Below are 25,677 nucleotides of genomic sequence, written 5' to 3' on the forward strand. Positions count from 1 at the left end.
GGAGTTCACTATCTTTATCTCCATTGTCTCCAGCTGTAGTACCGAGTATCTGTTCAGGAACAAGAAAGGAGAAAATCCTAATAGTAAGGTCATTTCTTCTTATTGTACTGCTTTTTTTTTTTTTTTGAAAAATGTATAATTTTCTGGATTAAGGATTTCTTTTTCTGCTTTCTTGATTTTTCTGGATTAAGCATTTTCACACCTTTCTCAAAGTGTGAAAATGGTCATGGGTTTTCAATTTGGGTATTAAGATCTTTGATTTGCAAAAGGTGTACTTTTGACTTCTTTTTATTCCATAGCTGCTTACTGTTTTTTTATATATATATTTTTCTCTGTGTTTATGTCGATTCTGTTTTCTTAGTTCTGTTTGGAAGAGAAACATGTATGGGTTTAAGATTTTGCACCTTTTTTTGCTTTGTACTAGCACACGGTTTAACCAAGTATGACAGGTTTCACCTTTTCCTTTCTCCCCCTCCTCACTTTCGGTTTCTTCATCTCTGTTGGTTTTGTTTTAATTTTATGGTTTTTCTTTCAATTTATGCTTGTGGGTGGCATTCTTTTTCTGATTCTTCAGAGTTCAGATAGTTCGTTGTTCTTTCTCAATAAGAGCATTATTCGAATTGGTTCGTTGTTCTTAGCACTTCCATGCATGTCCTTTTTGTTCTGCCCCTAGCTCTTCTAGCCCCTTCAACTTGTAACAGATCGCTTTTATTGGGTGCTATAGATGGCCTTCGATGCAGATGACCAAACCATCTCAGTCTACTTTCTCTCATCCTTACTATATAAGCATTCTTACTTATAATATTAATATTTATAGTAAATATATTAACATATATTTTATTTTTTATATCATTATATATAATTTGGCTTTTGGTTGAGTTCAGTTGAAAATTTTGACCATACCGAACCAAGAACCAAACATACCAAAATGAAATAGCTTATTTGGTCTGGTTAGGTTTGGTTATCAGTTCAGTGACTGATCTTGAGCACCTCTAGTTATGACCATCCTTCTGATGAGTCTATTGTGGTATTATGGGTGAAATTTTGGGAGATCTGTAGTGGGGAGATGTACATTTTTGTTGGGCCAATTTTCTCTTTCACCTTTAAAAACAAACCTGATTTGTGACACCCATAAGTGATGGACTTTCTTTGGGGGATGCTGACACTCCTTTTGTATTAAATCTGTTGGATGAACTCATGTGGGTATTTCTTCTATCCAATGGTTAAGACAAAAGAATTTTGGCCCCCTTTCTTCTATCCTTTAAACCCTTGTCCCATCTATATGGAGTTGGTTAGATGAATCATATCTTTCCATTTCAATCTGTTCTGTGCTATATCCATAATTAAATTATGGATGCTTATATCATTTCTTAGCACTTGCACGCATGCCGTCTTTGTTCTGCCCCTTGCTCTTCTAGCCTCTTGAACTTGTAACAGATTGCTTCTTAACAGATTCTGTAGTTGGTCTTCAATGCACATGACCAAGCCATCTCAGTCGACTTTCTCTCATTTTATTACCTATTGGAGCTACTCCTTGGTTCCTTTGTATGACTTCATTTCTGATACTGTCCTTTCTACTTATAACACTCCTAGCTATTAGAGATGGTAATGTGAAGATTCTTCTCAGCTTCTCAAATCCAGTGTGTTGGGAACTTGGTAAGAGCAAAAATATTGATTTTAATTAAAGGGTTACCATTGCGGAAGGGGACTGTCAAGTGGTCAACAACTGGCTGAGATCAGAGAAATAAGTCCCATGGATCTTCAAATTTTTGGTTAGAGAAGCCAAAGCTAAGGCTGAAGACCTAAATGCCTTGGTCAGGTGCGCCCCAAAGATAGCAAGCAGCTTATCCATCATCTGGTGAGAACAGTAGTCAACAGAAATGTTATTGGTTGGGGAATTCCAGGACCTAGGTCTGATTTACAATTTTTTTTCTTTTTTTTTTTTCTTCTATCTGCTTTGGACAACTTAATGTTATTATATTGTACTTTGTCAACCATTTTTTTGATAAGTACTTTGTTGGCCTGTTTTTGTTATTTTGGTTTCTTTTCTAAATAATATTAATATAGTACTGTTGCTTATTGAAAAATGGAAATTCACTGCAAACAGCCTCTACCTTCTCTAACTGAACAGTTAGTACATAGATCTGATTATGTTTATGATAAAACAGTTTTTGTTGGTTGCCTGAGGCTTTTTAGTATTTGGCTGAAGATATCATTATATTGTGTATTGCTTTCCTCCCTGCGATTGTATTGAAGTGATAATTTTATTACTTGAATTAGATATTACATTTTCCTTATGATAGCCAATAGGATATTAGATGCTTCATTCTGAATTTGTTATCTTCTATATCTTGCATTCGTAAATATTAAATCTCTGATATACTTATTTGTTCTTGCAGGCTAGGAAGAACCTGTCCATGGAGTCAATTGACTCTTCTGGTGAAGAAGAGTATGTTATCACACTCTGACAACTGTTGCCCTGAAAATGTGTAACATTTATATTCTTATTTAACTAATATGGGGTAATGGTTCAGCAACATTTTGGAAGGTCCTTATTATGCAGATAGTATTTTCTAGAAACTAGGAGTTGTGGCATGACCACTGTCTTGTATCCTCTAATATATACGAGATATATCATGTGGTTAATGAAGTGTGGCATGACCACTTCATTAACATTTTGGAAGGTCCTTATTATGCAGATAGCATTGTCTAGAAACTAGGAGTTGTGGCATGACCACTGTCTTGTATCCTCTAATATATATGAGATATATCATGTGGTTAATGAAGTGTTTAAGACTTCTGAACTTTGGCACTTGATCAGACATAATAGTTCTGAGGAAACTAGTGACATGAGATTCCCAGTAAAACATGGTACTAAAAATCAGTCCGCATCTTGATGTTTTCCATGCAACGTTTCCATTTCTCTACTGCCAGACATGCCATATAATTGCTGCAAGGATGCACCTCTAAATCTTCTTTCCCCATCTTCTGAGGCCCTGAGCACCAACCCATCCAGCCAATCTAACAAGGAATGGGGGCACACCCAGCTAATGCTCACCAGCCTTTCAAAGAAACACCAACTCCTCCATACAGCAGGGCAATGGGTGGCAAGAGGTGTCCCCCACCTTATGATTGAACATCACACAGCTCAAGCTTCCAAGCTAAACCCTCTTCTACTCTGGTTATGCTTGATATGACATTTAACCATGCACTGATGTCCAACAAATGAAGGCTACATTGGTAGGAACACCTGGAACCCAAACTATCTTGCAAGGATGATTTGGATGCAGACCAATAGGCAGATTTTTAACACAATAATACCTCATAGAAAACACCAGATTTCTCCCATTTCCAGATTGGGCTTTCACTCTTGCAAGCAAGTCTCCCACATCTTGCAGCTCCCGTTTAAAAAAATATTTTTCAACTTGGGAACCGTGATCACTTTCTCATTTACCATTTCATAACAGTCAGCTATACTGCAGTTTTCTGGGGACTGCAACGGTCAACATTGACCATGCTTGTCATTTCAACCAAGCTTTACTCTGCAAGCTACATAGTGGTTTTGTTGCTTATATTCTGTTCATTTTTCCATTATCATCAATGGATTTCAGCTATGGACATTACTTTTTGTAGAGATGATGGGCCGAATTGGCATAGTTTCTTTCTTTTATTTAAAGCACTGTTCATGACTTAGTTTGCTATTAGTGAGCCTTAGCAGCTATGGACATTACTTTTTGTAGAGATGATGGGCCGAATTGGCATAGTTTCTTTCTTTTATTTAAAGCACTGTTCATGACTTTGTTTGTTATTAGTGGGCCTTAGTTATGGGCATGTTTCATTTTTATTATTACCTTTCATGTGCTGGCCACCCTACTAAGGGTATTCATGTAATTAATTGTATGCACATTATAATAAAAGATATTTTAAGGGGCTGAAGAGAGATTTGATTGTCTCTCTTCTTCCTTTTCTTCCTTTACTTCCTTTACTTCCTTTCTCTTAGATGTGAGTTTGTCCTTCAAATCTGATATAAAACTGATAAAAGAAATAAGGAAAAGTGAGAGAGAAAGAAAGGTTACAGCAGATTAGAAGAAGAGAAAGAAGAAGAGAGTTTGATGGATCTCTCTCCCTTCACTAATCTTTTATTAAACTTAATTAATCATGCTAATTACAAGTCTGCCCTTTAACTGGGCGACCAGCAAAGCAGTAAGTTAAAAGAACTTAAATAGAGGTTAACCGGCCCATTAAGAAAAGGCCCATTAACACATAAAATAAATATAACATTATTTAAGCGTAAAAGAATATTAGGACCCATTTGGCCCAGTCTCTCTACACTCCCCCTCAAGTTGAGCATAGATGTCAATCATGCCCAGCTTGCTTATATAATGTGTCAGCTTTCCTTTTGGAACACCTTTGGTCAAAATATCAGTCAACTGCTCTTCTGAAGCAATAAATGGTAAGCAGACTTCCCCTAAAGCAACTTTCTCCCTTATGAAATGCCTATCAACCTCTATGTGCTTAGTTATGTCATGTTGAACATGATTATGCGTAATGTTGATAGTTGTTTGGCTGTCATAATAGAGCATCATCGGCTTTTCATAGTCAATACCCAAAAGTGATCTCAACCACAATAATTCAGACACTCCATATGCCATTGCCCTGTAATCTACTTCAGTTGAGGATTTGGCAACTATAGACTATTTCTAACTTCTCCATGAGACAATGTTCCCTGCCACCAAAGCACAATGTCCTTAGGTGGATCTCCTATCATCAATACACCCGGCCCAGTTAGCATCAATGTATGCCTTTAGCTTCATGTATCCATGCTTGGCAAACAGAATTCCTTTCCCTGGAATGCCTTTCAAGTAGCACAAAACTCCTTTTGCAGCTACTAAATGTGTATCTCTAGGAGAATGCATAAACTGACTAATAACACTTACTGCATAGGAAATATCTGGTCGAGTCATGCAAAGTTATAACAACTTCCCAAGCAGTCTTTAGAACACTTCCCTATCAATCAACAATTCACCATCAATAGTAGAAAGCTTATGGTTTAGGTCTATAGGGGTGAAAGTCGGTTTAGCACCAAATTTACCACTCTCTACAGGGAGATCAAGAACATACTTGTGTTGAGAAAAGATACCATCCTTAGTTCTAGCAACTTCAATTCCCAAGAAGTATCTGAGATCCCCCAAATCTTTTATCTCAAATTCAGTGTTAAGAAATCTTTTGAGCTTAATCACTTCCTGAGTGTCATTACCAATAACCACAATGTCATTAACATAAACAATTAGAAAAGTCACCAAAGAGTTCTCTTAACAAACAAAGTATGGTTAGATTGAGTCTGTGTATAATCAAAAGAAACAAGGGCAACTCTGGATCTCTCAAATCGGGCTCTAGGGGGTTGTTTGAGACCACAAAGAGACTTCTTCAATTTGCACACATTTCCTTTCCATACACTCCCGTAGGTAAAGACATATAGACCTCTTCATGTAGGTCTCCATTCAAAAAGGCATTTTTAACATCAATCCAGTGAAGGGGCCAATCAAAAGTAGCAACTAGAGACAATAAAACTTGAACTGCAGTCATTTTAGCCACAGGAGCAAAAGTCTCAAGGTAATCAATACCATACATCTGAGTGTAACCCTTAGTAACCAATCAAGCCTTAACCTCTCAATAGTGCCATCAAAATGATTTTTGATAGTGAATACCCATTTACAACCCACTAGTTCCTTCCCTTCAAGCAAGTCCAGGATATCCCAGGTATGGTTCTTATGCAAAGCATCTAGCTCAGTCATCATAGCATCCCTCCATTCAGGTTTAGACAAGGCTTTTGGTACAGTCCTAGGAATCACATAGGTAGAAATAGAGGCAAGAAAAGAATAATAAGTAGGAGATAGAAGGTTGTAGGACAAATGTTTAGAGATACAATGTGATGTACACTTCTGTTTGCCTTTGCGAAGGGCAATAAGAAGGTCAAGGTCTGGGAAGGTAGTAGGTGGGTCAAAGGAAGGTTGACCCGTTACCTCAGTAGTGATGGGAGGTGCAAGAAGCTCTGAGGAAGGAGTGGAAACAACATGCCCATGCTTGAATCTATCTTTGAGACCACCTTTGGAGAATAGGATGTGAGGAAAATATAGGAGGATGAGTTGGGGGAAGAGGGGGAGCAGGAAAATGTGAGGTAGACACAGTGGAAGGAGAGGCAATAGAAGAAGATGACTTGACAGAAGACTCAAAAGGAGCTAGAAGAGGAACAATTGGAGACATAGCAAATGATTCCTCAGAATGCTCCCCCTCAGGAGGAATACCAAAGAAAGGAATAGACCCAGCAAAAGTGACATCCCTAGAGACAAAGCAGGTGCCATGAACTGGATCAAAACAGCAATATCCCTTCTGTGTGGAGGCATATCCTAGAAAAATGCACTTATGTGCCTTGGGCTTAAATTTGTCTCTATTGATTATGAACATGTACATAGCAAGTGCACCCAAAAACTCTAAGAGGAGGAGAAAAGAGATCCTCATCCGAAAAAAGAAGGCAAAACGGGGTCTTGAAACCCAGAACTTGGGAAGGCATATGATTAATCAAAAAAGTGGTAGTAAGGACAACATCCCCCTAAAATTTAATCGGAACATGAGATGCAAAAAGGAGGCATCTAGCAACCTCAACCACATGGCGGTTCTTCCTTTCTGCTACTCCATTCTGTTGTGAAGTGTAGGAACAAGAACTCTAATGAATAACCCCAAAGGTCTCAAAGTAGGATGAGAGGTTCTTCTCAAAATATTCCTTATTATTATCAGAACGGAATATTTTGATCAGGGTGTTAAACTGGGAAAGGATAAGTTCATTAAGTTTTTGCATAATAGTTGGTACTTCATCCCGGGATCTCATGAGATAAATTCAAGTATAGCGAGAATAATCATTAATAAAGAGAATTAGATCTTTTATTGCTTACTGAATAAGAATGTCTACAATGCTTCACAAGCTCACAAGACTCACAATGAAGACTCGATAAAGATATTTTCTTAAACATATCAGGAAACAAATGACTCAAAGCAGGAAAAGGTAAATGACCAAACTATAAATGACATAACATGACTCTATCAATAGACTCTGACAAAACAGACTCCAAAGCAATTCCATTAGGTGGTCCAAGGCTCCTATCAGGTGTGTCCAACAAGTATATTCCATTCGCCTCATGGCCACTCCCAATTGTCCTCTAGATTTCAGATCCTGAAAAACGCAATGGGTAGGAAAAAAAGTTATGCTACAGTTCATGGATTTAGTCAAGCAACTAACAGATAAACGGTTGGTATTAAGCTTGGGGACATTAAGGACAAAGGATAAAACAAGGGTGTCAGAGGCCTTGATATCTTCTTTGCCATAGATGGGAGCAAGAGACCCATCTTCAAGGGATGTCTTCTCTCTACTAGAGAGGAGCTGATATGAACAAAAGAGGTTAGATAATCCAAGGGATTTTATGATTACCTGAAATTGTAGCATGATTTGTAGATGCACAAGTACCTGAGTGAGCAAATGAGGATGGTGAGGTGTTGCCTGAAGGGTTGGATGCTAAAACAGTGGTCTCCAAGTGATTAAGGAACCTCTCTACTTTTCAAACTCTACCTTTACTGCTGCCAGCTGCTCCATAGCTGATCTTTCTTTACTTTCCTTGTTTCCACTCTCAAACATTGTGGCAACATTAGCATTCTTAGGCTTCCCAATCTGACCATTCTTCTTAAAGTTGTTATTGTTGTTGTTCCAAGACCTATCCGGGAGAAGATTTGGATGAAGTTTCCAACAAGTGTCCTTAATATGCTTTAGCTTCTTGCAATATTCACATATCACTTCCTTCTTCTCAGTCGGTCCCTTTGGCTTTATTCCAGCATGTGCAAACTATTACGTAGATGGTCCCTGTAACTGCACTTTGCCTACTCTCTTCACTACTTACCATGGCATATGCTTTAGCTTCTTGCAATATTCAGATATCACTTCCTTCTTCTCAATCTGCCCCTTTGGCTTTATTCCAGCATGTGCAAACTGTTATGTAGATGGTCCCTGTAACTGCACTTCGCCTACTCTCTTCACTACTTACCATGGCATATGCTTGAGCCAAAGTGACCTCATCTTTGGTCAGGATGTTCCACCTAGTAATGTCGAACTCAGGGTTAAGTCATGTGAGAAACTCAAACACCCTGTTTCGTTCCACCAGTTTTCTAAATGTCTCTGCATCTTTAGTGCTCTCCCACACAACTGTCTCCATAATATCAATTTCCTGCCATAGTGATTTCACATTTCAGCATGGAGTAGTAAATTGCTACACTCTCACATCACTCTTCAACTTATAGGCTCTTGCAACATTTAACTTTTGTGAATAAGTTTATGTAACATTGTCCCAAATCTCTTTGGTTGAGGTCATCCAGAGTTAATGCTAACTTATATGGGTCTGCATAGAGTTGACCAACCACCCAATCATTGTGTAGTTCTCCTGCATCCATTTCTCAAGTGCAAGGTTTGTCTTTGCAGGTTTCACCTTACTACCTGTGAGATACCCTAGTTTACCTCTACTGCAAACATAATTCTGTATAAATTGCACCTAGGCTAGATAATTGATTCCATCTAATTTAATTGTGGCCACACCAGTCAAAAAGGAATCTATGGGACCAACCTCGGATATCGGCATCTGTTTCATTACATTTCCAAATTGCTCCATTGATCAAACGAAAATAAAAAAACTAGTTTTTCAATCTCTATGGACCTAACCGAGGTCAGTATAGTACCTGAAGATTAAAAAACTAGGGTTTCACTGCACCCAACTATCGGGGAGGAAGAGAGAAGAAGCAGCCGCTCTTACCAGAGCTTCCCAACCTCCTTCAAATCTCAACCGCACACTTCTAGGGATCAAAATACACCTCCCAAGCCCAGAGCTTCTCACCCAATCTTTCTCCTTAACCTGTAACTTGAAATCTCTCTAGTTGGCTAGGGGTTTGGGCATAAAAAAATACAGCTTCAATTCCTGGCAATTTTCGGCCAGATTATAACTCTCTAAACCTTCTACCAATTAGGCAAATAGTCCTTTGACTGATCAGCAACTTATCTCTCCATACACTCTTCTAATTGAAGGGTGCATGGGAAAAAAAAAGAAAAAGAAAAGTGGAGGAAGAATTGCTCTGATACCAAGATGTGAGTCTGTCCTTCAAATCTAATATAAAAATGATAAAAGAAATAAGGAAAAGTGGTAGAGAAAGAAAGGTTACAGCAGAATAGAAGAAGAAGATGGAGAAGAGAAAGAAGAGAGTTCAACGGATATCTCTCTCCCTTCACTAGTCTTTTATTAAACTTAATTAATCATGCTAATTACAAGTCTGCCCTTTAAGTGGGCGGCCAGCAAAGCAGTAACTTAAAATAACTTAAAAAGAGGTTAACATGCCCATTAAGAAAAGGCCCATTAACACATAAAACAGATATAACATAACTTAAACATAAAAGAAATATTAGGGCCATTGTGCCCAGTCTCTCTACACTCTTCCATCTTCTTCTAAACTTTCTTTCGTCCATCTTCTTCCTTTTGCTGCTTTATTTTCAGATTTATACAGGTGGGGTTCACAAGTTGGTAGTAGAGAAAGGTTCCTACCTTCTTCCTTTTTTTTCTCTCTTCTAGACCCATACACAATGTATAGGTGCAGTTTGATTATACTTGGAGAGGTTTCTCGAGCCTAAGGTAGAAGCGGCTAAAATATCTCTCATTCTCCTGGGTTGTCGGGTTCGGTGAAATCCTATTTTTGTCTAAAAGAAAGGCAGTTTTGGCCTAGGGCAGTGATCCAGACAAGAAACACCCTAATCTTATCTTTATTTTAGTTTGTTTCTATTTAGCCAATAAAACAAGCTAGAGGTGAGATTAGATGGAACTAATTCTTTGGTGTGATCTCAATCAATTAAGATCCATGTCTATAGTGGAGGGCAATGGGTGTACATCACTAGCAGTAAGAAGCAACCTATGGAGGATGACCCTACCTATGAAAGGTGGATGTAGGAAAACTATACAGTTGTAGGTTGGTTAGTGAGTTCCATGCAACTTCATATCAGTTAACATTATTTGTGCATGGATATTGTAAAGGAGGTGTGTGATGGTGTCACAAAGACCTATTCCCAGAAATTGAATGTTGCTAGGGCTAAAAAAATGTTGTCAATAATCTTAGACCGGGGGAGAAGCCTTTAGCTGTTTAATTTTATATGTTGAACGGTAGGAGATTGGTTTGATTGAAATTGTCGTGTGGGGGTGCAATACAGATGTTGAGACTCATAAGAAGCTAAGGGTTACCAATGAGAAAAAGATGTGGTGGGTGATTATTGCAAGAAAAAACACATGATGGATACTATTGGAAGTTACATCCAGAGTTTATACCTCTTAAATTCAAGAATAATAATAATAATGGTGGGAAGAATGGAAGTGGGAAAGGTGGAAATGCCAATGTAGCCACCTCTTCTGAGGTTGGGAAAAGGTCTAGTGATGGCGAACGCCTTGCCTTGTGCCTCACCTTGGGTGCAAAATTGCGCTTGTGCTTTTAAACCACTAGTGATGTTTATCCTATTCCTTTGTGTGCCTTTGGTTACACATATTATGTCCATATTCCCTGCTCTTAGAGACATAAATTTGAACCCAAGACTTGAAAATGTATTTTCTAAGGCTATGTTTGGTTTGAAGGAAAAAGTAGGGAAAGGAAAGGAAAGACAGGGAAATCTATATAAGGTTTGTAAAGGTTTCCCTACCTTTCCCTGCATTTTCCTTCAAACCAAACATAACTTAAGGGTATGCCTCCACATATAAATGTTTTTGTTGTTTTGGTCATTCTCTTGAGGGGAAGCATTCCATTGAGTTTTTTGCTTCTCCATATCCTCTACCATCTCCTGTTGACTCTAGTGTTGAATCCTCTACAACACCCTTTATTCCTCTATTGCACCCCTACTCCACCACCTATTGGTCATATTTTCACTATTCATCCTATTGTTTAGAAGTGGTACCAAAGGAAAAGGCTACAACATGAACAAGTTGTTCTCCCATCTACAATTGAACCTTGGGCATTCCTATTTCTTGAAGAGAGGGCATGTCCTTTACCACCTTTTCTAGTACCTTCCTAGACCTTGACCTACCTATTGCTATGAGGAGAGCCAAGAGAAAATGTACAACTCATTGTGTATCAAAACACCCTTCTTATAGTCTATTGTCACCTTAATACTATTCCTTCTTAGCCTCTATTTCCTCTCAACCTATACCCAAGTTGGTTATAGAGGCCTTATCCAAGCCAAAATGGAAGGAGGCTACGAGAACTAAAATAGAAGCACTTTGCAAAAATACTACATGGGATATTGTAGACTTGGCTATTGGGAAGGAACAATGGAATGTAAATGGATGTTCACCATCAACTATGCAGAAAACTGAAGAGAGGAGAGCTTGAGAGTTCGGCAATGAGGGTCTGAGAATGAGAGTTTCGAACCTTCTCTCTCTCAGCACCCTAACACTATTTTATTAAGATATATTTGAATAATTACAAGGAGGCCCTTAGTTGGGCAAGAATTTACAAAGAACTTAATATAGACAAGATGGGTCCAAAATAAGGCCCATTACAGAAAAACATAAATAACAAGAAAGAATAAACAACCTATGGGCCATTCGGCCCATCTTCTCTACACTCCCCCTCAAGCTAAGCATAGATGTCAATCATGCCAAGCTTGCTGGTATCATGTTGAAGTTCTGCCTTGGGAATGCCTTTGGTGAGAAAATCTGTCAACTGTCCTTCAGATGTGATGAAAGGAAGACACACTTCACCCGAAGAGACCCTTTCTCTAATGAAGTGTCGATCAACTTCAATATGCTTGGTTCTATCATGTTGCACTGGGTTGTGAGCAATGTTGATGACAGCCTAATTATCACAATACAACATCATTGGCTTGTCATATTCAACTCCAACCTCTTCCATCAATGATTTTAGCCATCATAATTCAGAAAATCCATGTGCCATGGCCCTGTATTCTGCTTCAGCAGTAGGCTGAGCAACAACCGATTGTTTCTTGCTTCTCCAAGAAACAACATTACCAGCCACCAAGCTGCAATACCCAGAAGTAGACCTTCTATCATCAATGTTTTCGGCCCAGCCAGCATCGGTGTAGGCTTCAAGTTTCATATGACCATGCTTGGCAAACAAAATACCCTTTCCTGGGGAGCCCTTCAAATAACATAGGATTCTCTCTGTTGCTGTCATATGAGTGTCTCGGGGAGCATGCATAAATTGGCTAATGCAACTGACTGCATATGCAATATCTGGCCGAGTAATGCATAGGTACAAAAGTTTCCCAAGAAGTCTGAAAGATTCCTTTGTCTTCTAACAATGTCCCTTCTGAGGCTGAGAGTTTATGACTCGTATCAATAGGAGTAGCAACTGGTCTAGCACCCGTCTTTCTAGTTTCAGAGAACAAGTCAAGAATATTTTTCCTTTGGGAGATAAAAATCCCATCCTTGGATCGAGCCCCTTCTATACCAAGAAAGTATCTCAATTCCCCCAAATCTTTAATCTCAAACTCTGTATGGAAAAAATATTTTAGATCATGAATTCCTGAAACATCATTACCAGTCACTACAATATCATCTACATACACAATGAGGTATACTGCCAAAGGTCCACTCCTCTTCACAAAAAGAGTATGATCAGACTGTGTCTGCACATAACCAAAGTTAACAAGTGTTGTTCTAAATCTTTCAAACAATGCTCTAGGGGACTGTTTTAGTCCATAAAGAGATTTCTTCAGCCTGCATACCTTCCCTTTCATATCAGTTCTGTACACCCCTGGAGGAAGAGACATATAAACCTCATGTAATTCACCATTCAAAAATGCATTCTTCACATCCAATTGATAAAGGGGCCAGTCAAAGTGAGCAGCTAAAGATAGAAGAACCCTCACAGATGTCATCTTGGCAACAGGTGCAAAGGTCTCTAAATAATCAATCCCATATGTCTGTGTATAGCCTTTTGCAACCAGCCTGGCCTTGTACCTTTCAATGGTGCCATCAGCTCGGTATTTGATAGTAAAAACCCACTTGCAACCGATTGGATCCTTTCCTTCAGGCAAATCCACCACTTCCCATGTGTCATTCTTGTGTAGGGCATCAATTTCAGATCTCATAGCATCCTTCCATTCTGGAATCTTAAGAGCTTCTGACACAGACCTGGGAGTAGGATGAGAAGCAACAGAAGAGAGGTAGGCAAAGTATGAAGGTGAAAGCAAACTGTAAGAAAGGTGCTTGGAAATGCAGTGTGCAGTGCACTTTCGTTTTCCTTTCCTAACAGCAATGGGAATATCAAGATCAGGGAAGGATGACTCCAAAGGTGCTGAAACAATACCTGTTGTCTCTTCTGTGATTGGAAGTGTATGAGGCTCATGTGTTGTAGGAGAAACAACCTACACATTTTTGGATCTTTGCCTTTGATACACCTTGGGATTGAGGATAGGACGTGGAGGTAGAGTATTGGGACAAGGAGAATGGAACGGCTGATCCACCCTTGATACATTTGAAGGAGAAGCAGACACATCAAGAGACTCAACAGGGACAGGAAGAGGAAGAGCAAACACCTGTGACAAACCCTCCTCCTGTGGACAATGTCCTTCTGGAGAGGAACCATAAAAGGGGGAAAGCTCATCAAAGGTGACATCCATTGAGACATACCGATTGCTAGACTTTGGATCAAAACAACAATAACCCTTCTGTGCGGGGGAATAACCAAGAAAGATACACTTTTGAGCTTTGGGTTCAAATTTACGCCACTTGGAACATGTACATAACAGGTGCAGCCAAAGACACGAATAGGAACAGGAAAAAGGTCATTGTCCGGATGAAAAAGATTGAAGGGAGACTTAAACCCCAAAACCCTGGATGGCATACGATTTATAAGATAGGTAGCAGTAAGACAGCATCACCCCAAAACCTGGTAGGAACATGTGAGGCAAATAAGATACTTCTTGCAACTTCAACAATATGCCTATTTTTCCTCTCAGCAACCCCATTCTGTTCTGGGGTCTTAGCACATGAGCTTTGATGAATAACCCCCATGTCAAAGAGATAGCAGGATAGGTTTTTCTCAAAGTATTCTTTTGCATTGTCAGATCTGAAGATTTTGATCCTGGTATCAAATTGGGTTAACAAATTCATGGAATTGTCTTACAAGTCTTGGAACTTCATCACGGGATTTCATCAGGAATATCCAAGTGAACCGAAAAAGTCATCAATAAACAGCATAAAATATTTGTAGTCACCCATGGAGGGTAAGTGGTATGGCCCCCCACACATTAGAATGCACAATATTAAAAGGAAAAGATGTTTTATTACTCAAAGGATAATTGTTTTTACAGTGCTTTGACAATTCACAAGACTCACAATGAAGACTGGACAAACTAATTCCCTTAAGCAGTTCAGGGAATAGATGACTCAAGGCAGAAAAAGACAGATGACCAAAACGACAATGACACAACATAATCCGACTAACAGACTCTGAAGAGAGATCCGAGAGCAACATTCCCAAGATGATCAGTGCATTGTCCCGGAGTATCAACCAGGTATATTCCATTCGCCTCATGGCCACTCCCAATCACCTTCTGAGACTCTAGATCCTGAAAAACACAGTAGGAAGGAAAAAATGTTACACAAAGGTTTAGTGACTTGGTTAAACTACTCAGACAACAAATTTGTATTTAGTTTAGGTACATGGAGGGTAGAAGGTAGGAAGAAGGAATCCGTAGCCTTGATGGTTCCCTTACCAAAGATAGGGGCAAGTGAACCATCAGCTAAAGTGATTTTATCACGTCCAGGAAGCAAGTCATATGAAACAAACAAGGTAGACAGATTGGTCATATGGTCAGAAGCTCCTAAGTCAATAATCCAAGGGATCTTGAGATTGCCTGAAGTGGTAGCATGATTGGCAGAAGCCCTTATACCTGAATGAGCAAATGCTGAAGCAGCAGAATTTTCTGAAGGGTTGGAAGGAGAGGTCACATCACTTAGCTGACTGATCATCTTCCCAAACTTTTCATATTCTGCTCTCATGGCTGCCAATTGTGCAGAAGCAGACATCTCTTCACTATCTAGCCCGATAGCAACATTTGCACTTCCTGATCTTTTACTATCATGTTTTTTTTTAAACCGAATGGGAACAAGATTAGGATGTAATTTCCAGCACTTGTCTTTGGTGTGCTTCGGCTTCTTGCAATACTCACATATAATTTCTTTCTTTCCTGTGCCACCAGAAGTTCCAGCATTCCCTTTAGGTTTAATCCCCATATTGGAAAAGTGATCATTAATATCAGCCCCTTGAACCTGGACAGCCCTTCTGCTCTCTTCACTACTCACCAATGCATAAGCTTGTGACAAAGAGACACACTCCTTGGAAAGAATATTCTGTTTTGTGATATCATATTTTGGGTTTAGTCCAGTTAAGAACTCAAAAACCCTGTTCCTTTCAGCCAATTTTTTGTAGGTCTCTGCATCATTGGTGGTGTCCCAAGTTACAGCTTCTATTAGGTCAATCTCTTGCCATAGGGACTTCAGGGTTGAGAAATATACAGCAAGAGGTTTCTCCCTTGCCCTAAATTCTTTACATCACTTCTCAATTTATATGCCCGGGCCACATTGAGTTTTTGGGAATAGGTTTCTGCAACACTGTCCCAAATTTCTTTTGCTGAACTCATCCATAGGTAGTGTTGGCTGATTTGTGGCTGCATTGAGTTCACAAGCCACCCAATGATAGTGTAATTTTCTTGCATTCACTTCTCGTAGGATGGATCATCTTCTGAGAGAGCCTTCTTACTCCCGGAAATGAACCCCCACTTTCCTCTACTACATACATGAATCTTTTCTGATTGTGACCATGCCAGATAATTAGTTCCATCTAGTTTAACTGTGGTCACAGTCAATAAGGAATCACTTGGAGTCCCTTGAACCAGTCCATATTCAGCACCACTTTTGTTTTCAAACTCTGAGTACATCATGTAAACACTCCAAATATGATTTCAGATGACTAATACAAGTATATTGAATGAGGACAAGCAAGAACAGAGTTCAGCTGTCCACAAGAAGGCAACACACTGAGTTCAGCCGACCACAAGAGGGCAATACACCGAGTTCAGCCTTCAAGAAGTAAAGAGAAGCTTCTAGGCATTCAGCCGAAGCACCTTTTCAAATCTGGACTTCAAGGTAAATAGCACTTGGTATTGCTGAAATAGCCCTTTTTACAAACACAGTGTGGGCAATAGAGACAACCCCACTATCAAAAAGAAAAAAAAGGCCTCAAGAATAGTTCGTACAGCCCCCAAAAACAGCCAAATATAAGTAGCAATCCACAGCCTTGTTACAAGGATGTTTCGGCAATTTTGACAGTCCAAGAAGGAGTGAAAAAACAAGCCAGAAATTTCTGGGTTAAACCAGATTCAATGGCAGCCGAAGGTAGTACAGAACAACCAGAGTTTTCGGACACTTCAATAGTCCAAACACAACTGAGAGTAATACAGAACAACCATAGATTTTCGGACACTTCAACAGTCCAAACATAGTCGAAAGTAATACAGAACAACCAAAAAACTGAGCACAACTTACAGTTTGAGCTTCAAAACAGAATCGAGTTGTTCCCCTTCCTTTTTTTCTCTGATTCTTCTTGGCCACCGAACTACTTCTCTAAGAGATTCTAGTCTTGGGCACTTCCAATGACCTCCAAGAATCAGGCAATACGAGCCTAAGCTTCCAGCCTTAGAATATTGAAGTTCGGGTATGCTCTGATACCATGAAGAAAACTGAAGAGAGGAGAGCTTGAGAGTTTGGCAATGAGGGTCTGAGAATGAGAGTTTCGAACCTTCTCTCTCTCAGCACCCTAACACTATTTTATTAAGATATTTGAATAATTACAAGGAGGCCCTTAGTTGGGCAAGAATTTACAAAGAACTTAATATAGACAAGATGGGTCCAAAATAAGGCCCATTACAGAAAAACATAAATAACAAGAAAGAATAAACAACCTATGGGCCATTTGGTCCATCTTCTCTACAAAGTATAATGCTGATGGTACAATTGGGAGGTATAAGGCTTGAATGGTTGCCAAGGGTTGTATACAGGTGTATAGAGTTAGTTATATGAAGACCTCCCCAGTAGCTAAAATGACCTCAATGAGAGTTTTGTTGTCCTTGGCAGTGAGTTATGTTTGGTTGTTATATCAATTTGATATTAATAATGCCTTTCAAGGTGTGCAAATTGAAGAAATCCCTTTATGGTCTCAAGCAATCCCCTTGAGCTTGGTTTGGCGGATTTTGGACTGTGTTTCTTGAGTTTGGATATGTTTAGACACAATCTAACCATACCCTATTTGTTAAGAGGAGAGGTACTCAAGTTACCTTATTGTTTATGTTGATGATATTATAGTTACAAATAGTGGTATAGAAGAAGTTCAGGTACTCGAGAGCTTCCTTAATTCAGAATTTGATATTAAGGATTAGGGGAGTTGGGCTTTTTCTTGGGAATTGAAGTTGTTAGGTCTACAGATGGCATCTTCATCTCCCATTGGAAGTATGTGTTAGATCTTATTGTGATTGGGAAACTTGGTCCCAAACCTACCTCTACACCTGATGCCAACCATAAGCTTTCAGCCAATGGTGGTGAGCTCTTGGCGGGCAAGGGAGTTTTCCTGAGACTTTTGGGGAAGTTATTATATTTTTGTATGACACGACCAAATATTTCTTGAAGGGAACTCCAGGAAAGGGCACTCTCCTCTAAGCACGGACACCTGAAGCTAGAGGTTTTTATAGATGTCGATTGGAATGGTAATATTTATTATAGAAGATCTGCATCTGGTTATTGTGCTTTGGTTGTAAGGAATATTGTCTCTTGGAGAAGTAAGAAGCAGATATTGGTAGCTAGATCTTTAGCTGAGGCAGAATATAGGGCCATGACTCTTGGAGTTTTAAAGTTTTATGGATTAGATCACTTCTAGAGGAGATGGGCATTGCATATGATAAGCCTTTGGTGTTGTATTATGATAACCAGGGTGCAATTAGCATTGCTTACAACCTATTTTAGCATGATAAAACAAAACACATTGAAGTAAATAGATATTTCATAAGAGAAAGAATGGCATCATGAGAAGTTTGTCTTCCTTTCATTGCCTCAAAGCTACAGTTAGCATATGTTTTGACCAAGGGTGTCCCTAAGGCAAGGTTACAGTGAAGAAATGCACCAGAAAATAGGATATCCATCACATGGACGCCCAAAGATTGCGGAATAAGGGGGGCGAATTTCAAAAATTTTTCTCTCCCTTCAACTGGGAATTGAATTCCCTATTTAGAAAATCGTATTTTCAAGATCATTCTTGAACCATGAACTGAACCAGATTTGGACAAAAGGATTAGAGAGGGATTATACCTGATACGGAGAAGCAGTATCTCCCAATGGAGGTGTTCACACCTAAGGAAGGATCCAAAATCTGCTCCCACTGAAGATGGCACAGTGCAGGGTGGAGCAGAATCAGCAGTGTTCTTCCAAAAGAACTTGACCCTTCGCAAGAATCAACTGGATGGCTTGTGAATACAACTCCAACCAATCTTTTCTCCAAAAGATTGGTATCAAGATCGAATCTTGATTTTTCCCAAGAACTGGTGATCGAACTGCTGGAGGCGGCGGCTGCAAGAAGGAGGCGGCAAGAGAGTATTCGCAGGGTGCAGAATTCTTTCTTCTTGTGATCTCAGCTCTGAAGACAAGAGTGTGTTAGTTGCATATCTAAAGGCTGCCGCCCCCTCATCCTCTTTTAATCTTAAAGGGATCGGCTTGTAATTCCATCAGGAGTTGCTAATCCAAATCATATTTGGATAAGAAGTCCCTTTAAGTGATAAGGGATAACCCTTATATTATCTGCAGATCAGATCAACCATTTCCTAATCTAATTAGGACACTTCCAGATCTAAATCTTATTTAGATCTTGGACTCTCTAAGTGGATAGGGTCTGGGCCCAATCCTATCAGCTGATCCATCTCAGAATTCGCCCCTTTAAGTGACTAATCAAATTAGCCCAGTTCGAAATGGGCTTAAGGCCCATTTAAGGTTATGTATTCACTTAGCCTTCCAAACTGCTGCCCAGTTGGGCTTCGTTGTATGGCGTGGGACCCAAACATTGATCTACACATCAGCCACATGGGTTCGGCCCAACCTTTGTTACAAGGTCTGGCCGAATACACTGTTATGGACAGTGCACCCCCTGAAAACCATCTCATGGTCTCTATGGGTCCAACACTTACCCTAAGTGGTCCTTGAGCCAAGCCACCTTGTAACACCCAGGGATTGTGGGCAGATGCAAGATTAGCCCATTAGGTATTATCCTCAATGGTCTTACACTTAACCTCTCCCTCAGCTGTAAGGAACAGTGTTGCACTCTCTGCTCATATGGATCCTGGGAATTAAAACCTTCTTGCTAACATTTTAGAAACCATAATATATATACTTTTATATCTCATATAAAATATATTTTGCAAAACAAATCTCAACGATTGAAATCGGCTGTCGGCAGTCTTAGTTTCCATCAGTGAGAGTGCATCCCCGATCATTACCTTTGTCTAACAAAGGGGCTGATCCTGTCACTATGATCACCCAATCAGATGAATTCTCAGGCTGTCCCAACATACCCAGGTTTTGACCCCCGCTAAGGATCTCACTGAATGGTATATCAAAGACAGCCCAATCCAACACCTAGTGCAGTTTCATAATCGAGTCTAGGGGTCGGGTGTAATTTTCCAGTTTTGCCCATCAATCTCCAAGGTCCAGGGCAATATTGGAAATCTGGTCCAGTTCAAATATTCAATTAATCCTGCATTGTATGTGCCTAGGGTCTCACCCTGGCAGCTGAGATAGGCCACCCCAACCGACTTGGTGGCACCATAGTGTCAGCCTTGTCAGGATAGGTCTCCCCAGACCGACCCACCGGCTGTGAACATTCTAAACTAACACGAGTTTCATTAAGTGTTCAGTTTAAGGGTATTACACAGAAACATACCAGGGGAACATGAATCAAATATGCACTTTTATTCATTTACAATAAACTCATAAAGTACATCATCTTGATTGAAGCTAAGGGCATACAAAACTGTCTAACATACAGCACTATGTAAGCAAGATGGACATGATTGATACCTATGATCAGCTTGAGGAGTATAGAGATGACGAGCTGAATGGGCTATAGCTTCTTTTTTTTTATTTAAACCACTATTTATGACTTACGGTTGTTGTTATAGGCCTGTTTCACTTTTATTATTACCTTTATTGTGTCGGCTGCGCTACTAAGGGTATTCATGTAATTGTATTCTCATTACAATCAAAGAATAAAAGATATTTTAGGGGCTTGAGAGAGATTTGATTGTCTTTCTTCCTCCTTCCCTTTCTTCATTTATCTTCCATCTTCTTCCTTTTTTCCTGCTTTATTTTTCAGATTTATACAGGTGGGATTCACAACTCTTTTAATTGGAAAAATCATTACATGTTCTATTGTTCGATCCGTTCCCATTTTTGGGAACGCCATTTTTCAATCTGTTCCTACCCACTAATACTGTGGTTGGTACACAGGCTTGCTATTCAGAGGCTTGAGATCACAAAAAATGACTTATGCAACAGGATTGCAAAAGAGGTAAAACAAGTAGAGAATCTCTTTCAACTTGTAGGCTGTGTACAGGGTAAAACAAAAAATGACTTTCTGCTAGCATAGTTGACTATCTCTTCTATCAGGCCAAAGGGAATGCAATCTTACAAGCAAATTTGGAGAGAAGAAAGCAAGCCTTGCATGAACGGCGTTTGGCACTCGAACAAGATGTATTCAATTCTTTATTGTCAAGAACTCAATTTTTTTTTAATTCACTTGTTGTGTGCTTCTTTTTTTTATTTTACTTTGTACTAGAAGATATAATAATTTGGTCAAAATATTTGAGGTAGTGCTGTCTGATAAAAGATAATATACAATTTGAAGCATGTATTCAAATGTTCACTGCTCATAGTAGTGGTCTGTCACCTAGTTGTTGGTATAGATCAACCTGGTAGGAAACTATATTCTGCTCTCACTATGCATGATAGTTGTCATATTATATGGACCTATATCTACTTTCTCGATTTGGATGTGGAGAAAGATAATATCACATTTTTTTTAAATCTCAAGTCCTTGGGATCTGATAATGTTACACACTGAAGAAGTAAGCTAAAAGAATAAAAAGATTAATTTTTAGTCTAGTTCTTTTACAATCAGTTGTAGAGTTCACCCCTGTTTGAATTTTTCTCCAGATTTGAATATCTAACCGAGTTGTGTACAGACTAAGGCTCCAACCTTCTACTTCTAATTCAAAAATATAGTGTGTGAAGATAGTTTGGTTGCTTTAACTCATTTATGGACTAATTATATTATCCATACTACTATTGTAGGTTTCAAGGCTACAAGAGCAGTTGCAAGCTGAGAGAGATCTTAGAGCTGCCTTAGAGGTTGGTTTGAACTTGTCTTCTGGACAGCTTTCTAGCTCTTGTGGAATGGATTCCAAGGTTTGTTCTTGTTCTGTTACAGTATTTTGATTTTACATAAGAATGTCTTTCTTGATTTACATGCTTATGGCATATGACTATTGTGAAGACTAGGGCAGAGCTGGAAGAGATTGCCCTTGCTGAGGCCGATGTGGCCAGGTTAAAGCAGAATGTTGCAGAGCTCCATCTTCAACTTAACCAGCGGTGCCAGCATCACTATGACTCTCTTTCAGATGCATGTGACCGTTATCAGCACATCCAAAATCTTCATCCACAGCAGTGAGTTTTAATTATGTTATTCTGATTTGTTCATAGCTTTCAATGTTATTATAACTTGTTTGTGAACAAGAAGTTTTTCTTGCATAGATGGAATCTTGTAGGCACACTGTATTTAGAAACTTGGTTGTGCCTTATCTTAAGTAATGTTCTGAAAATTATAGTTGTATCGTTAAATTGTATAGAGGTTAAATAGAATCATGTCATCTGTCATAATTCATAAGATTGTCTATTTTTTATAAGCTTGTCATATATATATATATATATAGAAGTTTAAAAATATGGAAAAATGAGTTTACCCCATTTTCAATCTACATTGACCTATCCACTAAGGAGATGTAGAGAGTGCAACAACCAATGTCTGAACAGATGTAGGAGAGACATTAGATATTTCAATTACGTCGGGACATAACCATGGCTCAGCACTTGGCCCTTATTTATTTGCAATAGTCATGAAATTGACTAAACATTTTTCAGGAGGGAGTTCCCATGGTACATGTTGTTTGCTGATGATATGGTATAGATTGATGAATCCAAAGAATGATTAATTGCGAAGTTAAGTTTATGGAAAATATCTTAGAAGCAAGAGGTTTTAAAATGAATGGAATCAGGGAAAACTTGGGATTGGAGACCAATAGGTATCTCAATGCAATGTCTTCCATTACCCTGGTTTGATAATATCCATAACAAGGGAGAGATTGAGAAGAATGTTGCACATAGAACTAGAGTAGAATGTGCAAAATGGAGGGGTGCATTTTGGAATCTAGTACGATACAAGAATACCAATTAGGGTAAAAGGAAAATTTTATAAAGCTGTTATAAGGCCAAAAATGTAACAGAGTTTTAGGCAATAAAAAAACATGACTGAAATATGAACATGGTGGAAATGTAAATATTGAGATGGGTAAGCGAGAAAACTAGAAAGGATAAGATTAGAAATGAATTTATTCCTTAAAACCTAGGAGCAGCTCCAATAAGTATCCAACCCCATATAGTTGGGACAGGGCTTAGATGATGATGATAATGATGATGTTCCAGCTATCTACTAAGTATGTTTAAACAGCAGGCAAGATTCCTTTTTCCCTCCATTTTCTTGATGCTTTAAAGAATTCCTGTTTAATTGTCTCGCCCATGTGAATATCAAAGGCGAACCAGGTAGTTAATCTCTCTCTCTCTCTCTCTCTCTCTCTCTCTTACTTAAACTAACCCCACCTGCTACCCTGTGGGCTCCACTGTCTGTTCCACTCTCCACCCACATGTCATTCGTTCTGGGGTTCCACTACCTCAAATTCTATGGGTCCTTTGGGTCATGCCAATTTTATGTTCTCTTCTTGATGTAAAAATGCGCACAGTTGTGCTCTATAGATGTATTTTACACCATGCATCTGGAAATTGTGAGTTGGACCACGTTGATTGACAGTTTTTGGATCCATCTTAATTAAGACAATCTTCCTGGTAAATGGTGTAGGATGTATGTACTTTAAGGGGTAAGATGCATTGCTTATAGTACAATTATTGTTAATGTTGTTATTGTTGTTATTATTATTATTATATTTTAAGTAGAGGGACTGGGCCGAGTGGGCCCTAGTACTTGTTTATATTTTAAGTAGTGTCCTGTTTATATTTTGTGTTAATGGGCCTTTTCATTATGGGCCTGTTAACTTGTTTTATTTTCTTTTTAAGTGTTTTATGTGCTGGCCACCCACTTAAAGGGCAGAGATGTAATTAGTCTTAGTTAAGTGAGATTAAATAAAAGATTAAGTAGCCTCATTTTTATTATTACATTGAAAGAGGATCATATCACTTCCATGTCCATTTTTATTTTTATTTTTTTGTTTTTTACTATAAGTATATTGTTTCTGCATTTGATCAAGAATTTATGTCTGCAGGAAGTTTCTTCAACAAAATTTTGATATGACCCTTGCCACCTGCAACCATGAAAGGAAGCAAAGAAGTGAAGTATGTATAAAACTTCTCTAATTGCTGATATTACTGTTTCATGCCATCTAATAACTATAACACGTTTACACGATCTAGAAGATCTCATTCATCAAATTTTGAAGCAAAAAGAACATCGAGAGGATGCACTCCTGACCCAAGTTTTGTGCAATGAATGCATTTTTTTTTAACAAATTTGTTGTGATTATTCATAAAAAAAAAATGTTTTTAATACTGTTGTTGTGATTGAATTTTATTGTAAGAGCATGATGTGATACACCTTTGTGGGTGAAGGTGACCCCATTTATTTCTGGATTACCATATGAGATCTTTCTGACTCGTCCTTAAATTGTCAAAATACTTTGTTTTAGGAGAGCTCATCTGGTGGGGACTGGAGGACCATCAAAGGTCAAGTATTACCGTCTCCCAGTGGTAGCTGGCAGTTTTCACGTAAGCAGTTTATGGACCCTACAAGCCTGAGCGATTTAAGAAGTACAGAGGCATCTACAAGTATTAATATTGATGAGCTCTGTAGAATTGATTCCTGCATCCTGCCCTCATCACGGACAGCAGAGGTAAGACTGACATTCTATGTCCAGTGACACCATGAAATGCCATGGCTGTTAAAACTTGTGTATGAAATTCATTCTAAATCTTTTTAAAATTCCAATGGGCTACACAACGGGGAGTAGCCTGTCCCACAACCTCAAGGCCTCCAACAACCTTGAAGAAGGTGGGAATCAATCCCGGGCTTGTTGAACTTGAAACTAACAGGAGAATTTGGCAACTAAAGTTTACTCGTTATTGATCAAAAAAGAAATCAGTTGCCACCACTTCTAGAAACTTGGTGCTTTATAAAATGGACTATCATTTGGGCTGCAATTCACAGGGGAAGGAATATTTGAGGCAGCCATCTGTAGCATCTTCCGCCTTGGTGGAATTGACGACACGTCTTGACTTCTTCAAGGAGCGGCACTCCCAGCTCATGGAACAACTCCACAATCTTGACTTGGGCCATGGGGCGACTTCTCCACAGGGCTTGCTGTACAAACCGTCATCCCCTTCATGGAAAGGGATGATACCTGAAATGGAAATGTGATTTGAGAGAGTGAGCTTTTGTATTTTCTTGATATTTCTGCATATACTTGCTGTTTTGCATCTTTCTCTTTATTTGTGGGAATGTGTTGGAGTGCTGCTCCTGGGAGGTTTTCTTAATTATTTAATTATTTTCTCATCTTTTTCTTCATTTTCTTTGTAATGATTGATGTAGGCATAAGAAATATTCTTCTTGTGTATCAATAGAAGGGAGGGGGGAGATATTGTTAAATGTCTTCGAAAATACTTCAAGTACCAACTGATACAGAATAAATAAGAAAAATGTCAAGGCAGTTTTATAACGTTCTCTCCCTTCTAAGAAAAGCTTTCTTCTAGTATTTTCATCTGATGTGAATGTCTATTTTCAATTGTTTCAACTGTGCTAAGGTTTCTACCGTCTAACCGTTTTGATCATATGCTCATAGTTTCCAATTAAAATTTGATGGTGTTCGGCTTTCTTTGCTTTTCTTTTTCTTCAGCAATGCATTATCTTAATGTAAGCACAAATACAATGTTGTTTGGTAGTGGCAATGCTGATATGGTTTCGTAGAGACAAATCAGACAATGTTGATGATCTTCTGCGCACAACCCTCCCCACGTTGAGTGTGTGCCACCTGTCTAACACAAGATGCAATTCCTACATGTTCAGGACTAATGGGATGGGCTCATCCCCGTTAGTTCCTGTTGTCATTTGATGACATCTGAACCTCTTACCCAAAGGCCCCAAGTCATCTGCCTACTTGTGTTATTTCTGATATTCACGAAGCTCCTCTCACTTGAACTCAATCTAGCTGGCTCT

The 25,677-nt window shown here is 38.9% G+C and overlaps 1 protein-coding gene across 6 annotated transcripts in view; it reads left to right on the top strand.

The window, feature by feature from the left end:
* LOC148871746 (rho GTPase-activating protein 7-like) overlaps positions 1-25,180 on the top strand; it is a 116,798-nt gene extending 91,618 nt beyond the window's left edge. For 5 of the 6 annotated variants that reach the window (XM_088971124.1, XM_088971127.1, XM_088971123.1 and 2 more), the window contains 8 exons: positions 2,400-2,449; positions 20,634-20,694; positions 20,793-20,876; positions 21,477-21,590; positions 21,679-21,848; positions 23,735-23,804; positions 24,155-24,358; positions 24,673-25,180. In XM_088971124.1, coding sequence (XP_088827250.1) covers positions 2,400-2,449; positions 20,634-20,694; positions 20,793-20,876; positions 21,477-21,590; positions 21,679-21,848; positions 23,735-23,804; positions 24,155-24,358; positions 24,673-24,882 — 963 coding nt within the window. In that variant the 3' untranslated portion in view covers positions 24,883-25,180. The remainder of the gene's footprint in view (positions 1-2,399; positions 2,450-20,633; positions 20,695-20,792; positions 20,877-21,476; positions 21,591-21,678; positions 21,849-23,734; positions 23,805-24,154; positions 24,359-24,672) is intronic. The other variant, XR_016107486.1, reaches the window with a different exon arrangement.
* The last annotated feature ends 497 nt before the right edge of the window (positions 25,181-25,677 follow it).

This window comes from Nelumbo lutea, chromosome 2, assembly GCF_056320005.1.
Source record: "Nelumbo lutea isolate HS-2025 chromosome 2, American lotus-T2T, whole genome shotgun sequence".
Lineage (NCBI taxonomy): Eukaryota > Viridiplantae > Streptophyta > Magnoliopsida > Proteales > Nelumbonaceae > Nelumbo > Nelumbo lutea.